This window comes from Babylonia areolata, chromosome 4, assembly GCF_041734735.1.
Source record: "Babylonia areolata isolate BAREFJ2019XMU chromosome 4, ASM4173473v1, whole genome shotgun sequence".
NCBI lineage: Eukaryota > Metazoa > Mollusca > Gastropoda > Neogastropoda > Buccinidae > Babylonia > Babylonia areolata.
The window spans coordinates 43,308,658-43,326,157 of record NC_134879.1 but is presented as its reverse complement, the minus strand read 5'-3'; the positions used below and the strand labels follow the sequence as shown (position 1 = coordinate 43,326,157).

At 44.6% G+C, this 17,500-nt stretch overlaps 1 protein-coding gene across 1 annotated transcript in view; it reads left to right on the top strand.

The window, feature by feature from the left end:
• LOC143281199 (uncharacterized) overlaps positions 1 to 17,500 on the top strand; it is a 48,467-nt gene that overhangs the window by 10,221 nt on the left and 20,746 nt on the right. The window contains exons 2-3 of the mRNA XM_076586260.1: positions 13,302 to 14,259; positions 15,649 to 15,883. Of these exons, the coding sequence (XP_076442375.1) occupies positions 14,026 to 14,259; positions 15,649 to 15,883 (469 nt within the window). The 5' untranslated portion in view covers positions 13,302 to 14,025. The remainder of the gene's footprint in view (positions 1 to 13,301; positions 14,260 to 15,648; positions 15,884 to 17,500) is intronic.

The window sequence follows — 17,500 nt, the reverse complement described above, 5'->3', positions numbered from 1 at the left end:
GACAACCATAGCTCCCTCCGTCTAAATAAACAAATCTTTAACTACTTCAGGAAAGGAGTTACTGGCGATAACGCAAACACCTGCTCAGACCTACTTCACAACAAATACAGCAAGAAAGTCTTTTCAACAACAGGTCATTCTATAGCGAAACCCACCCAACGCAGCTAAAACCTTCCAACCGACCCCCCCTTTCTCCAAATAAACAAACCTTTGCTACTTCAAGAAAAAAAGGGGGGGGTTTAACGTTAACACCAAATCCTGCTCTGAGCTCTTTGCAACACAAAGCCTGTTTTCAGTCCATTCGTTGGCACTTATCCCCCCCCCCCCCAACCCAGACCCCCAACCCCCTTCCCACCCTACTCCCACTCCCACTGGACACACCTCCCCCCTCCCCTCCCAAACGCTGTGGGGAGGTTGTGATAACATTGAGACCGACAGGCGTCGGAAAAGGGCTGGAGTGGATTAATGATTTACACTGCAGAATTCACGGCCCCTTTCTGCCAGGTATTCACTTCAGCGCAACAGGGGTTTAAAAAAAATCACAGGGGTGGGGAGGGGGGTTAAGGGACGTTGGAGAGGTGTGTGCATTTGTGTGTGTGTGTGCGCGCGCGCGTGGAAAGGGGTGGTGATGACGGGGACGCCTGTGTGTGTGTGTGTGTGTGTGTGGATGAGGAGAGGGGCGTTTGTGTGTGTGTGTGTGTGTGTGTGTCATCTTTTTGTTTAAAGTCTATCGGCAATTGTGACTTTTAAACGAAATTCCACCTACCCCCCTGAAGTGTGTGTGTGTGTGTGCACGCGTGTGTGTGTGTGTTTGAAGTGGTGGGTTGGGTGACGGGGAGGGCATGGGAAGATGTGAAGGAGGGGATGAGGTCGTGGGGGGTGGGAGGGTCCTGTTATGTGTGAACCCTCGTCAAACTGACACGCTGAAGATAACGGTTCTCTAAAGGGACCCCCACAACTTGCCCGATTCTGCCGTACTAGCCGGCTAATACAATAAAGGATGGACCCGACAGATGTCCAACTGCTGAATTTAAGCTGATAAAACATGTTACTGCAATCAAATGTTGTTGGTTTTTTGAACGCCTTGGCACTGAACCTTGGGGATCAATGTGGCATGAGTTTTGAAGACAATTAACTCATTGAGCCCTGCGCCTGAGTATTGCTCTAGTTTTAAAATTCGTCTCATTAAAACGGTTTTCACGTTCCTACATATCTATAACATTCAAAGAAATGGAACTAACTTCTACAGTATTTCCGAATGTGTCCACGCGAAATTTGAAGGGAAAAGGGTAAATTTTCTTCTTTTTTTCACATCAAATGGCAAGGAAGCCTCCCAACGCTGTAAACTCCAAGGAGGCTGAATGGGTTAATTAATTCTGTTTTTGTACTTTCCGATGGTGTAACTGATTTACATTGATATGCACTTGTATGTATCCTAATTTCTACTGTATCTGTATGTGATTTTCGATTTATGTTACAATACAATACACAAACTACCTTGTTATGTATATCCCCTATCTGTGTATGATTTTCGATTTATGTTACAATACAATACACAAACTACCTTGTTATGTATATCCCCTCCCAGTATTCCTTGTGATCCCGGTACACTTGGTAATAAAGACATATTCTATTCTATTCTATTCTACTGAACAAAAGCAATGCAATCTCAAAAAGAAGGAAGTCCTTCTTCAGACTGGTAACTGACATTCTGACCTGTAATTTCAGTCAGTGTTACCTCAGTGAGTTAACAGCGTTTTAATGGACGGGAATATTCGTCAGCAGCAGTCACATCATTAATTTTCCTTTGCGTTTTCTGTCAGCTGAACATCAGTAAAATGTGATGGCGATTGTATCGTTCTGATCCTGTTGTTCAACGGATTGTGTGTTTCTCAAAACGTAGGGGTGCATGGGCTAGGTTGAGTTTAAATTTCAATTCGTCAAAGCGTCAGTGCGGACAGATCCGTATAAGCTACACCACATCTACTGATGAAAAAAAAATCACAGATGCCTGGCCTTTGCATGAACCAGACGCGTTGATCAGGCCTCCATAGCGCTTAGGTTTGTGTGAAACATTAACATGAAAATCAAATGAGATGATAGATACAGTAAACAATTCAGTAAATAATTAACAAATAGTAAAAAGTGGTAACTCACTCCATTCACAAGGTACACAACTTCAAGTCAGTGTTGGTTACGTTACCGATTCAGCTAGCACACAGGTAAATAAAAGGTACATTGGAACAATCCCAGACACTTCCTCAAAAAAAAATGAAGCGCCGGGCCTGTCCTTATACCGATCATTTGACATGTGCACACAGCAGCAAAGACAGAAGAAATGTGCAAACACAAATTAGCTTTTATTCAAGACTGGCATAGCCTCTTTAATCCTGAACAAGCCACACAGAACACATGGACAATACAGTACAAACACTTAGTTGCCTCGGTTATTTTTTTGATGAAATGTCTGGGATTGTTCCAATGTACCTTTTATTTACCTGTGTGCTAGCTGAATCGGTAGCGTAACCAGCACTGACTTGAAGTTGTGTACCTTGTGAAAGGAGAGAGTTACCACTCTTTACTATTTGTTAATCATTTCGTCTCCTGGCCTCATTATTTGTTAGATTCAGTAAATACATTAGAATATTTCGAAGGCAAATGATTGAAATAAAAACAAGAGCGAAAATGGGCCACGCTCTGTAAACCCGCGCGCACTTACACATGCGAACATACCGACATTGGTTTGTAAATGCATACTCACACACACACACAAAACGCACATGCAACAATGTGCAGTCTTACAGACACAAAGGCCAAACACTCAACCGACAAACGAAGTTGAATAATCGATCATGGCGATCTCCCCGAAGAGTGCAGTCCCAATTTCACACAACGAAATCTGTTGTGACCATGTCCTGCACTTCAATACGTACACTTCACTTCAATTCAGTTATAGTGGTTCGTCTGAAAGAACGGTGTCCAGTCCTGGATGGAGAAGTGAGAAAAAAGGAATCACATTCCCGCCTACATTTATACGTGTGTGTGTGTGTGTGAATCACATTCCGCCTACATTTATTTGTGTGTGAGAGAGAGAGAGAGATTCACATTCCCGCCTACATTTATACGTGTGTGTGTGTGAATCACATTCCCGCGTGCGTGTGTGTGTAACTGAAATTTCGTCATTGATTATTTGTATTCGAGCCTTATTATATATTTTCCTACGATGAATTGGACACATCTTGGTTTGAGTCAGTTCTGTAGGAACTGATATTCATTATTACTCTCAGCGACTATACCCATTTCTCTGCACGACAATAGTTATATATAGTTCTGGTCCGGATTCCTGACCTCGCATGTGAAAATATTGCCACAGAATATCACACATTTCAATTCAGTACACAGCCCTCTAAGCCAATATTCACTCACGTTAGGTAAAAAGACCTCAAAGCTTCGCGAAAGAAATCGAACTCCCAAATTTTGACAACAAACTCTTTCAAATTCAAAAACCGAACCTACAGGGATTCTATCCAACTGTGACTATGGAAATAGAAAAAAAAAGAAAGAAAGAGGGTTAGAGAGAGAGAGAGTCAATAGGGAGACAATTTCTCTATCTGCTAATGTGGGTCAGTCGTTCCTTATCCACATTTACCATCTAACAGACGACTTAGAAGACGCTTCATGGTATTTCCCTTGTGACAAGCTTGTCAGTGTTGGCCATCTTTTTATTTTTTATTTATTTATTTTAATTGACTCTTGGGATTTACATGACAAAGCACACACCGCCGATTCGAAGAATACCCCCCCCCCCCTCCTTTTTTCTGTGACTACCCGGATCAAATTCAAATTATGTTGTTTGGTCTATATCCCAGCCGATCGCAGAGGGCCATTTCAGGGCTGAATACCCGTCAGTTCTTAAAACCAGTTGAAGTGATACCCCCACCCCCACCTCTCCCCCTCTCTTTCCCCCCTCTCTCTTTTTCGTTTGATTCGATTTTATTTGATACCATGTTGGTTGAGTTTAAACTTTTGTTATGAATCGGGCCACGTTGATATTTACAATATGGTGATGTTAACACTTGTCACATGATTATAATGGTATTTTGTTATGTGATTACGTTGATATCTATTCATATTATTGTATTAACATTTATCATATGGCACTGTAGATTTTGGGTCACAGGGTTATGTTGATATTTATGTCACATTTCGGTTTCTCATCGAACAGGTTTGGTTTGGACACGCATTCAGCCGGCTTGAAAGTGGCCAGCAGTATGGGCCTTGGTTTGGGCTCTTTATTCATTTATTTATTGAGATATCTTTTTTTTTTAAATCAGTGTTGCGTATCCGAACCCCTCTCCCCCGTGATGGCCTAGAGGTAACGCGTCCGCCTAGGAAGCGAGAGAATCTGAGCGCGCTGGTTCGAATCACGGGTCAGCCGCCGATATTTTCTCCCCTTCCACTAGACCTTGAGTGGTGGTCTGGACGCTGGTCATTCGGATGAGACGATAAACCGAGGTCCCGTGTGCAGCATGCACTTAGCTCACGTAAAAGAACCCACGGCAACAAAAGGGTTGTTCCTGGCAAAATTATGTAGAAAAATCCACTTCGATAGGAAAAGCAAATAAAACTGTACGCAGGAAAAAATACAAAAAATGGGTGGCGCTGTAGTGTAGCGACGCGCTCTCCCTGGGGAGAGCAGCCCGAATTTCACACAGAGAAATCTGTTGTGATAAAAAGAAATACAAATACAAATATTGCTATCGCGCATATTCTTGAAGCCCTATGCGCTTTACAATAGCACTAAAATATCCACTCAAACATCCCCAAGAAAACATATGCATATGATTTAAAACATAGGTAAAAAAACAAAAACAACAAAAAAAAAACAACCGAACAAACAAAAAACATAGGCTCGAAATAAAAACAGAAAAAATAACTGAACTGAATAAAACATAACTGCGAATTGGACTGAACTGAAAAAAACACTCTCGCACCCCAACCTACCCACCACCCACCCACCCACCTTCCTCTCTCCATTTCTCCAGCGGAGTTCACTTCATAGCGTGGGTGACCTCTCAAAGTCAACTCTCTTCTTCTCTCAATGGCAAAGTTCACCAGCCTCCCCTCACACTCACCCAACCTCCCCTCTCCCCCGACCGGCCACCCCCCCTCCAATTCACATACACCCGTGCACTGTTCACAGACCCATTTCAGCACTGAGAACTTGTTTACTTTTTTTTCAGAGGGGCGGGGTGGTGGGGGGATGCAGGAGCGAGATTGGTGGGGGTGACGGGGAGGGGGGGGGGGTGTCGGTTACGCAACACTGATTAAAAAAAAAAACCCACAAACTATTTTGAAATTTATGAGAAAAGAAACCCCTTGTGACTGGACGTATACGAGAAAAAATTTTTTTTTTTTTAAAGCAATATACAGGAATATGTTAGCACGAAAGGAAAAAAAAAAAGAAAGAAAAATAATGAAGTGTGCGGACACATTCGCGACCACGTCCGCACACCCATACTGCCCCCCCCCCCCCCTCCCCCGCCCCCCCCGCCCTTCCCCTATCCCTCCCTCTCTCCAACACTACCTTCCCCCGGCCTTTACCCATACCCTTGAGTGAATTTTTGTAAGCGCGCGCGCGCTAGTGTGTGTGTGTGTGTGTGTGTGATTGAGGTATGATTGCAAAGGGCTTTCATGTTTGAAAGTACTATATAAATCTACAATATAGATGTTACTATTCTTGGAGATATGTCCTCTCTCTCTCTCTCTCTCATTCATTCTTTTTCAGGCAAACACACACACGCACGCACACATATACACACACACACACACGCACACACACACACACACATACACACACGCACACGCGCGCGCGCGCGGTACAGCTGTCTGCACTGAGAGAGATTTCACAGAAGTATGATGATGAATAAGAACAGTTAAAAGGAGATACGTTTACTTTATGACATCGCTTCTCGCAGTTCCCAACAATACAGTATAAAACCCTCTGAGGGGGTACACCTTTCATGTACACTCCCCCTCCTCTCTTCCCCCTCCCACACCCGCTCTCTCTCTCTATCTATCTATCTATCTCCTCGTCTATCTCCCTCTCAATCTCCCCCCCTCCCTCCCCCCTCTCTCTCATTCATTCATTTATTCTATCTCTCCCTCTCTATCTCCCCCACCCTCTCTCTCTCTCTCTCTCTCAGACAGATACACACACAGGCACCTACCCCACACCCTCCTCCGATCCCCCATAAACACACACACACACACACATCTATTTGCACTGAGAGAGTATTCACAAAAGTATGATGATGATAGGAAAGGGTTAAAAGGTGATATGTTTATTTGATGACATCGCTTCCCGCAGTTCCCAACAATATTAGTATAGACCTCATCTGAGGGGGTACAGTTTTCATTTATCCCCCCCCCCTCTCACACGCCCTCTCTCACCCCTCCCTCTCTCTTCACGTCTTTCTCTGTCTCTCAGCTCTCCCTCTCTCTGTCTCTCTCTCATTCTTTCTCAACCTCTCTCTCCCCCTTCTCTCTCCTCCCCTCTCTCCTCCCCTTTCTCTCTCCCCCTCTCTGTCTCTCTCTCTCTCTCGCTCTCCCAATTTCTCTCCGCCTCTCTCTTTCTCCCTCTCTTTCTCTACCCCCCACCCCCACCCCCACCCGCCCCCACTCTCCTTCTCTCTCACCCCCTCTCTTTCTCCCATCCCTCTCTCTCTTTGAACTCTGTCTTTCACTATCTGTCTTCAAATCACTAAGACGTGAAAAGAGAGGAACACAGAGTTTTTGATCTTTCCCCAACAAGCAAGAGCATTGTAGTTCTATTCAATCACGCAGGCACAGAGGGATTATTTAAAACGAAATCAGATATGTGCCGAACACAAGGGGTGGTGTGTGTGTGTGTGTGTGTGTGTGTGTGTGTGTGTGTGTGTGTGTGTGTGTGTGTGTGTCTGTGTGTGTGTGTGTCTGTGTCTGTGTCTGTGTGCCTGTGTGTTTAGTCTGGCTTTGGATTATTAAACACGGCATTTAATCCTCTTTGCTCTTTTGTCGCCCATGTACGTCACAGGTGTTTCAACTTACCTGTAATATGTCTCTGTCTCTGTTTCTCTCTGTCTCCTTTTCTCCCACTCTCTCTTTCTCTCTCTCTCTCTTTGTCTTCTCTCTTTCTCTCCTTCGAAAAAAAGATAACATACAATCCTTTAAAGCGTATGGATATTCTCTCTCAGTCTCTCTCTCTTTCAGTCTCTCTCCCAGTCTCTCTCTCTCTCTATCAGTCTCTCTTTCTCAGTGCCCTCCCTCTCTCCCCCGTTTCTCTCTCTCTCTCTCCGTCTCTCCGTCTTCTCTCTCTCTGTCTCTCTTTCTCTGTCTGTCTCTGTCCCTGTCTCTGTCTCTGTCTCTCTCTGCCCCCCACCCCCACCCCCCGCCTCTCTCTCACCTCTTTCTTTTTCTCCTCACTTTCTGCATGCTCAATTGGTTTCGATCAAGACGCTTAATGATCAATCCGTTCCCTGCGGCGCTTTGTCCAAGGTTAGACAGACATTCAGGCAGCTTTCACCTATATTGTGTGTGTGTGTGTGCATGTGTTCGTGCGTGCGTGTGTGTGTGTGTGTGTGTGTGTGTGCGCGCGCGCGCTGTATGTATGTATGTGTTTGTGTGTCTGCGCGCGCGCGCGCGCGCGCGTGTGTGTGTGTGTGTGTGTACGTACGTGTGTGTGTTTGTATACGCTTGTAAACATGTGTGCGCGTGTTTGCCGTGCATACAAGCAACTCACCCTAGTCGAATTGCATAGAAAATCATATCAAAGCTCAAGCAATGACACACTTTTTTTCCAACCTGAAAAGAACAACCTACTTTAGGAATGGCTTAACCATTTTTACCGGCAAGCTCTGCCCACCTCAACCACTCAAAAGGCAGACGAAAAGAAAAACCTTGAAAAGCGCTCGTCATAAATCGCATATTATGACATTATGATTAGTTCCAGACGATCAGATCAGGCGAGTAGGCCCTATATCTGTGGAATATATAAGCATGCATAATCTTTTTTTTTCTTTTGTAGAAGAATTCAGCGAATCAGTGAACTGATGATTATTTAAATTCTCACGTTGCACGTGTGCCAGGCGATGTGAAGGTAACTGTTTGTTGACGCGCATAGTGTGTATTCTTTGGCTGAATATGACTGAGATAAGACGATAAAAAAAAGGCGGAGGTGAGGAGAGGAGACAGAGAGACAGGGGGTGGGGGCGGGGGGGTCATATCTTTGTGGATGTGTGTGGATGTGTGTGTGCGTGTGGGGGGGTGGGGGAGGACACGAACGCTTAGAGGCCGAGATGGGGTGTTTGATGTGTGTGTGTATGTGTAGTTGCGTATGTTTGTGTGCGTGCGTGCGTACGTTCGTGTGTGTATGCGTGTATGCGCGCGTGTGTGTGTGTGTGTGTGCGTGCGTGCGTGTGTGTGTATGTGTGTTTGCACGCGCGTGCATACAAGTGAGGGTGCATTCACGTATGCAAGTTTCGTGCGTGCGTACACGTATTTTCTTGCGTGCGTGCGTGACAAGTGTTTGTATGCGCAAGTGCGTGTGTTTGTGTATGTACATATGTGTGTATGCCTGTAGGTGAGCGCGTGCGCGTTTGTTTACGAGCGCTTGCTTGCATAATCATCCAAAGAAGAACAGAGGAAGAAAGGTTTTAGGTTCAGTGAAAGAAACTTGACAAAAATGATGAAAATCAAAAGAGTAACCCAAACAGCACGAAATCAAAGTAAACCCTGTGAAGTGTTGGCCTAGCGGTGACGCGTCCGCCCAGGAAACGAGAGAATCTGAGGTCACTGGTTCGATCCCCATAAGCGCCAGTATTTTCTCTGCCTCCACTAGACCTTGAATGGTGGTCTGGAGGCTAGTCATTCGGATAAGACGATAAACCGAGATCCCGTATGGCAGCATGCACTTAGCGCCCGTAAAACAACCCACGGCAAGAAAGGCGTTGTCCCTGTCAAATTGCATCGGAAAATGCACTTTGATAGGAAAACAAATGATTATACTTGTAGGCAAAAAATAAAGGTGGAGCTCTCATTGCAGGACACGCCATCCCTGAGAAGAGGAGCTCGAATTTCACATAGAGAAATCTGTAGTGATAAAAGAATAATACAATACAATACAATGCAAAAACAACAACAACAACACACACACACACACACACACACACACACACACACGCACGCACGCACGCATGCACGCACGCACGCACACACACATGCACGCACACACACACAGATGCACACACACAGACGCACACACACAAACACGCGCGCGCGCTCGCACACACACACACACACACACACACACACACACATACACACACACACACACACACACACACACATCTATATATTCCTGTCAGGATCAACCAAAGGCCATGGCTATATTGTGGCGAGCGGTCTGTGAACAAACAATATGTCACCCAATTCCGGTCACAAAGTATGGCGGACTTGTGGTTTACATTCACCATGATCCGAGAGGCTTGTGCTAATCGTCTTAATTAGCGGTCAGTCTGAGGCGGAGATTTTGGGGTTTGTTTAAAGCTGGGTTCGGTGTATCAATGTCCGTCTGTGTCTGTATGTATCGTATGTCTTTGTCTCGACAGTCTGCCTGTCTCTCTGTCAGTACGGCACTATGTGGTACGATACAATATGAAACGATACGACTAGACTAGACACGATTTGACACGACCCTACTCGAACCGACACAAGACAACACAACACAAAGTATGAATGACACGACACGACATAACACAACACAAACACAAAATATGAAGCATGAAAAGAAGCGCACCAAAAACAACACTCACACTATGCAGACATTTCACACACACACACACACACACACACACACACACACACACCCTCCGCATATGACGCCATCACGGTCATTAACAAAACCAAAGAGCTCCCACACAGAGAAACCCAAGAGCTGTCAAAACTATACAGACAGGCTTCGCTCAAACAATCGTGTACACTTAGACCCAAAGCGACCCCAACAGTGACCACCTCACAAGTAGTCGGAGCAAGTTCAAACCACCCTGATCCTACCTACTCATCCATCCACCCACCAGTGGTCTCTAAACGTCTACTTACCATGTTGTTCAAGAGTGCTTCGCTAAACTCTGTGCTCAGATCGGTGCCAGCGACAGAGAGGGAAAAGTGTTGTGGTAGTGTGCTGGTTAAAAAAGTGCCCGCTTTCGGATTTGTAAGGTATCGGTGTGTGTGTGTGTGTGTGTGTGTGTGTGTGTGTGTGTGTGAGTGAGACTGACATATCACTTTAAACTCAATATTAATTTCAGCACGAATTTTTGTAAAGTTCTGCTTGAAATAACTATTTTGTGTAAATTCTCTTTATATACATGTAAAACAAAAGTATGCTGCGTGGCCGCAAGTTGAACAAGAAGTGCTGAATTTCTCACAGAAAAAGTCGTCTGCAACATTGACGGAATTACTGTTCTTGACTGTTTATCGTTGTCGGAAAGAAAATCTATGAAACCTATCATTCAAACAATTATTAAAACAATTAATGTAAACTTGATTTCCATTTTTTTTTAACAATGATAAATTACCAGTATTTTAATCAGTCTACTGCTTATATTCATCAGTCGACATGTCATGTCCGCTGCGATCGAAACTTGCACTTTCCACTTCACATATCTTAAAAGATAGAACTTTAACAAGCAAATTAATGTGACAGAATTTATAATTTCGTATATCGTACCAAAATCTGATTGATACTTACACAGTGATGAGTCAGTGCTGCGACGTTGATCAGCAAACTATTGAAACCATTGATCTAAAAATAGATTTTTAGCTCGGTGGGATTGTAACGAGATATCCGCTTTTCCGTGAAGCGGACTTTGCGGTTCAAATGATTTCGGGTCATTCTATAAAGCATTCTAAAGAAGAATAAAATAACTTTTCAGTGGTGGGTTCAATTGAAAAATTTATTTTGTCTGGAAGTGCAGTAGAGTTTTAGCTGTTTTGTTGTTGTTGTTGTTGTTGTTTCTATAAATCGAATAAAAAATATCACGGCAAAAATTAGCCCACGTAAAAGTAAAGAACGTGATCTTTTATTTGACAAGTCTGTTAAGCCGATTGGATGAGAGCAGAATTATCCGCGACCTATTTTTGTCACCAACCCTCTCAGACCAGAAGCAGACGTCGGCAAATTTTACCGCGCTGCGTTTTGAAAAGCGAAGGTTACCCCACTTCGATCGGGCGTTCAGTTTCACTCACACTGCCTCAAACACACACACACACACACACACACACAAGAAACACCCAGAGAAAAGAAGAAAGGTGGGTTTATTTTCTGATTTTTCAACTCAGTGCGGTCCGTCGGTCATTGTTTCACAGCATTACACAGCGCCAGGACCTATATACCTACTGTAAGCACATCAGACTACAAACGATTTTCACTGTTTAACCTCTTCGAAGAAAAGGAGCTTTTATGGAATATGTTACATGCTATGTGTGTTCATGGTGTTAAGAAACGCAATGTTTAACGTATGTTACATTTCACGCATATATTTAACTTTGTAATTTGAAATATCAAATTTGACATGCGTTCACTATGCTGGGATATTACTTGGGAACTTAGCCAACAGGAACTGAATAAACAAATAATTTTTTTTTTTAAAGGAATAATAAGATTGAATGATTTTTTTTTTTTATAAAGACATATCGTTTTGTTTTTTACCCCATGATACTTTCAGTAATCAATCTTTTAAATCTTATCAACCCCAATTCCATGAAAGTGTCGAGTTCAGACCCCATCTGTGTGTGTGTGTGTGTGTGTGTGTGTGTGTCTTTCCCACACACAAATACACACGTACTCTCTCTCACACACTCACTCTCACATTCCTTTCTCGCTCTCTCTGTCTCTTTCTCTCACCCTCTCTCTGTCTCTTTCTCCCCTCTCTCTCTCGCTCTCTTTCTCTCACCTTCTCTCTCTCCCTCCCTTCATCCCCCTCTCTCTCTCCTTCTCTCTTTCTCCTTCCTCCATCTCTCTCTCTTTCTTATTTTCTCCCCTTCCCTCTCTCTCCCTCCTTCTCTCTTTCACTACTTCCCCCTCTCTCCCTCTTTTACTCTCTCCCTCCCCCGTCCCCACTCTGTCTCTCCCTCCCTCTCCCCCTCTATCTCTCTTTTACTCTCTCTCCCTTCCTCGCTCCCACTCTCTCTCTCTCTCTCCCTGCCACCACCCTATGAAACGCTCGCTGTGTCAACAAGAAGAAATCGATGACCGGATAGTGCAGCACACGCGACACTAACCCTTGCACTAAAGGGAGGTCATTAACTTAATCCCACTTAATCCTGTAGGGCTTATCGCCCTTCTTTGAAGCCAGCCGACCATGTGGTGTACGGGTTTAAAACTGATCCCTCGCGGAACTGAACCACACGTGTAAAATGTAATGAGCCACACGTGCGAACACAGGGATGACATTGGGTACTTGAGCGCGCGCATACGCATGCACATGCATATGCATGAATGGACGCATTCACAAACATATTCACTACAATGCACATTACATGCACACTTGGACACAGGCACTCGCGCGTAAAAAAAAACAAAAAAACGAAAACAAGACAAACGCAGAGGTGCATGCGTGACACGCATACTCTCTCTCTCTCTCTCTGGAAGTAGGGGGGTGATTGTAGTGATGAATTAGTTTGATTATTTCATTTGGTTCACGATTTGTTTCGTTAGCTTTAGTCCCTCTTTAGGGCGAAGGCTGGGTGTAAAAGAAAGGCCTGTTCCTTTTTCTTTGTTTAAAAAAAAAATCTGTTACACTAGTTGATAAAGAGTTTGTCTTGTCTCTTGTCTTGTTTTAATGTCTTCTCTCTCTCTCTCTCTCTCTCTCTCTCTCTCTCTCTCTCACACACAATTATATATATATATAGAGAGAGAGACAGACAGACAGACAGACAGAGAGATAAATAGATTTTTTCAAGGGATGATTAATCATATTCATTTTATATTTTGGCTAACATTATGTATTTCAGGGATTTAACTTCAGTTTCGTTAAGTTTCGCTTATCTTTATGAAAAATTCACTTCAACTACTTTTCATTGCGTTTATTTTTTATTAACAATTTGAATGAAAAAAATGATTTCAACAATTTTTTGTTTTGTTTGCTTTTCTTTGCTTATTTCGATGAAGAACTGACTTCAACAAAACTTTTTTTATTTCGTTAATTTTTATTTGGCAATTTCAATACAGAAATGATTTCAGCTACTTCTTATTTGACTTTCAGATGGAGGAGCATCTAAGATCCACATCACCCTGAGTCGTCTGAATGGGCGACGTTCGGATCGGCCGTTCTTTGGCTGTTGGATGTATGTATGACTTTCATCGTCGGTTGAAATGAGTGTTGAACTGACATGTGAAATCCACATCGTCCATTCGTCGGTAACCAAACTGACAGAGCTCTTGGAAACTTCTTTTATCCGGTTCAACATGAACCTCACTTGTTCATTAATCAATTTGTGTCAGATCCATAGAGCATGAATATAATTCCATTCTGAAACACTAAGTAATCACTAAACATTTCTTCAATAAACAGCAACAATTACAGCAACTTTCCAGCAACTCACGTCTCAACCACTAACAACAACGCTCCTTGCCTGGTATCCACAACAGAGGTGTCTAGAGTGAGTTACATGTCAACGTCATTCGCGAAAATGGCTGGGAACAGTGAAGTTTAAGCCTGTCGTCTATTGTTTTGTTTTATTTTTATATGAGAAACTGCTCGCCCAAAAATAAAAGTGAATTCTCAGAGGCAACCGAAAACAATTATTCCTGTGATCGTCAAATTATTTCAGCACTGTATCGGGGCTGAAACCTCCATCACAGTTTTGGACAGGGATTTCATCTGCCCCACGAGGCTCTAAAGAGATCATCTATTGATCTGTGAATATCATCCAGCGCAGTAGGTGTGTGTAAAAATCTTTCCACACACGCCGCACGATCACTCAAACATGGAGGTCTCAGTTCAAACGACCAGCAACAAGCAGACGACGGGCCCGGAGCCCAGTCACGTGGGGCCCACGCTGTCACGTGCTCACTTCAACAGCGCCTCCTCCTTGCGGGGCCTGGCGCGTGACAACAGCCTGGACGTCATCACAGAGGAGCAGGAGGTGCTCATCACACAGCTTCCGGAGGAGGACTTCCAGGACCCGCCCCCCTTCTCCGCCCCTCCCAAACTGTCACAGGTCCGTGGGTGGTGATAGGGTAGTGGTGATGATGGTGGTGACGATGATGATTGTGGTCGTGGTGATAGGGTGGTGGTGTTGATAGTGTTGATGGTGCTGTTGATGATGGTGGTGGTGATGGTGGTAGTAGTGGTGATGATGATGGTGGTGGTGGTGATGATGATGATGATGGTGGTGGTGGTGGTCGTGGTGATAGGGTGGTGGTGTTGATAGTGTTGATGGTGCTGTTGATGATGGTGGTGGTGATGGTGGTGGTGGTGGTGATGATGATGATGGTGGTGGTGATGATGATGATGGTAGTGGTAGTGGCGGTAGTGATGATGGTGGTGGTGATGATGATGGTGGTTGTGGTGGTGGTGGTGGTGTTGATGGCGTTGTTGGTGGTGATGGTGGTGGTGGTGGTGATGATGGCGGTGATGATGGTGGTAGTGGTGATGATGATGGTGGTGGTGGTGATGATGATGGTGGTGGTGGTGATGATGATGATGGTGGTGGTGATGATGATGGTGGTGGTGGTTGTGGTGGTGGTGGTGGTGTTGATGGCGTTGTTGGTGGTGATGGTGGTGGTGGTGGTGATGATGGCGGTGATGATGGTGGTAGTGGTGATGATGATGGTGGTGGTAGTGGTGATGGTGGTGGTGATGATGTTAATGGTGGTGGTGGTGGTAGTGGTGATGGTGGTGGTGATGATGTTGGTGGTGGTGATGGTGGTGGTGGTGGTGGTAGTGATGATGACAGTGGTGGTGATGGTGGTGGTGGTGATGATGGCGGTGATGATGGTGGCGGTGGTGATGATGGTGGTGGTGGTGATGATGATGGTGGTGGTGGTGATGATGGTGGTGGTGATGGTGGTGGTGGTGGTGATGATTGTGGTGTTGACGGTGGTGGTGTTGATAGTGATGATGGTGGTGGTGATGGTGGTGGTTATGGTGATGGTGGTGGTGGGGTGATGATCATGGTGATGATGATGATGATAGTGGTGGTGGTGATGATGTTGGCGACGATGATGATAGCGATGATGATGATCCTGCTGCTTCTGCTGCCGCTTTTGATTATGATGATGACGGTGATGATGTTGAATATGATCGTGATGAATGTGATGGTGGTGGTGGTTATAATGTTGGTGATGGTGGTGATCATGATAACGGTGAAGATGATGATGATGATGATGATAATAGTGAGGTCACCGCGCTCCACTAACAGAGCTAAGTGGACAACCCGCCACCCCCTACCCCCTCCCTCCCCACAGCCTCACACCCGTCACCCACGAACAAAATGCGTAAATAGTAATATCATATGTAAAAGGGGGTATCAAAGTGATTTAAGCACACGTCTATAGTTTCCTTGCCTTGCATTGTCCAAATGGATGAACTCCCTTGACTTCTGCAGGAACCGGAAGAAGAGGTCGGCAGCGAAGAGGTGCCGCCAGAGGGCGTGTTCGTGCAGGTGGGGGACGTGGAACAGTTCATTGAGGACTGTGACACCCACCAGACTCCCCCCACCCCCACACACCCCACACCCCGCCGCAAGAAAGGGCCACGAGCTGTCTCCCCTTTGCCCATCAAAGTGGCCGTGTCTTCGGACGATGAGGACTACGAAACTGATTTGGAATACGACGAAGAAGGTAGGCGCGCGCGCACGTGTGTGTGTGTGTGTGTGTGTGTGTGTGTGTGTGTGTGTGTGTGTGTGTGTGTGTGTGTGTAAGTCTGTGTGTGTGTCTGTGTCTGTGTCGCGCAATCTTGTTTCAGTCATTTCATCTTCTTCTCCTTCTTGTAGTTGTAGTTGTTGTCGTTGCCAACGTTCTTGTCCTTATTCTTGTTCTTCTTGTACCTTATGTTGTTGTTTTTTTCATGCCCCATTTGCAACAACCGCATTTGTGCTTCGAACTTTCGGCTTCAAAGCAACATTCGTGTCCACCGAAGATGACACAACGTATCATCATCATCTTCTTCTTTCTTCTTCTTCTTCTTTTACCAGCATTTATGCCTAATCCTGAAAATAAGCCCTAGGCGTTTGCTAATAGAACACACACGTAAACATCAAAAAGGAAAAACATAACACAATTAAAGATATCAAACATTATCAAAAATTATCCCCCCCCACACACACACACAACACACACAAGCACACGCGCACGCACGCACACAAGTCATAGCACACAATCATAAATGGTACACGATCAAAAATACAACCAACAAATTCTGAAACTCTCAAACTCTTCCTTGAATCCCGAGAGACAACCATGAGATGATATATTGTATTGTCTTGTATTTCTCTTTTTCGTCACAGCAGATTTCTCTGCGTGAAATTCGGGCTGTTTTCCCCAGGGAGAGCGCGTCGCTACACTGAGAGCGCCACCCTTTTTTGTATTTTTTCCTGCGTGCAATTTTATTTGTTTTTCCTATCGAAGTGGATTCTTCAACAGAATTTTGCCAGGGACAATCCTTTTGTTGCCGTGGATTCTTTTACGTGCACTAAGTGCATGCTGCACACGGGACCTCGGTTTATCGTCTCATCCGAATGACTAGCGTCCAGACCACCACTCAAGGTCTAGTGGAGGGGGAGAAAATACTGGCGACTGTGCCGTGATTCGAACCAGCGCGCTCAGATTCTCTCGCTTCCTATGCGGACGCGTTACCTTTAGGCCATCACTCCACATACATATAGCTAGCTAGCTAGGATAGATATATAGATAGATAGATAATATAATATCACACACACACACACACACACACACACACACACACACACATATATATATATATATATATATATATATATACATACATACATACATACATACATAGTGGAGTGGAGTGATGGCGTAGAGGTAGCGCGTCCGTCCAGGAAGCGAGAAAATCTGAGCGCGCTGGTTCGAATCACGGCTCAGCCGCCGATATTTTCTCCCCCTCCACTAGACCTTGAGTGGTGGTCTGGACGCTAGTCATTCGGATGAGACGATAAACCGAGGTCCCGTGTGCAGCATGCACTTAGCGCACGTAAAAGGACCCACGGCAACGAAAGAGTTGTTCCTGGCAAAATTCTAAATAAAAAAAACCCAAACAAACAAACAAAAAAACAAAACAAAAAAACCCACTTCGATAGGAAAAACAAAAAATACTGCACGCAGTAAAAAAAAAAAAAAAAAAAAAAAAAAGGGTGGCGCTGTAGTATATCGACGCGCTGTCCTTGGGGAGAGCAGCCCGTTTTTTACACAGAGAAATCTGTTGTGATTTAATAT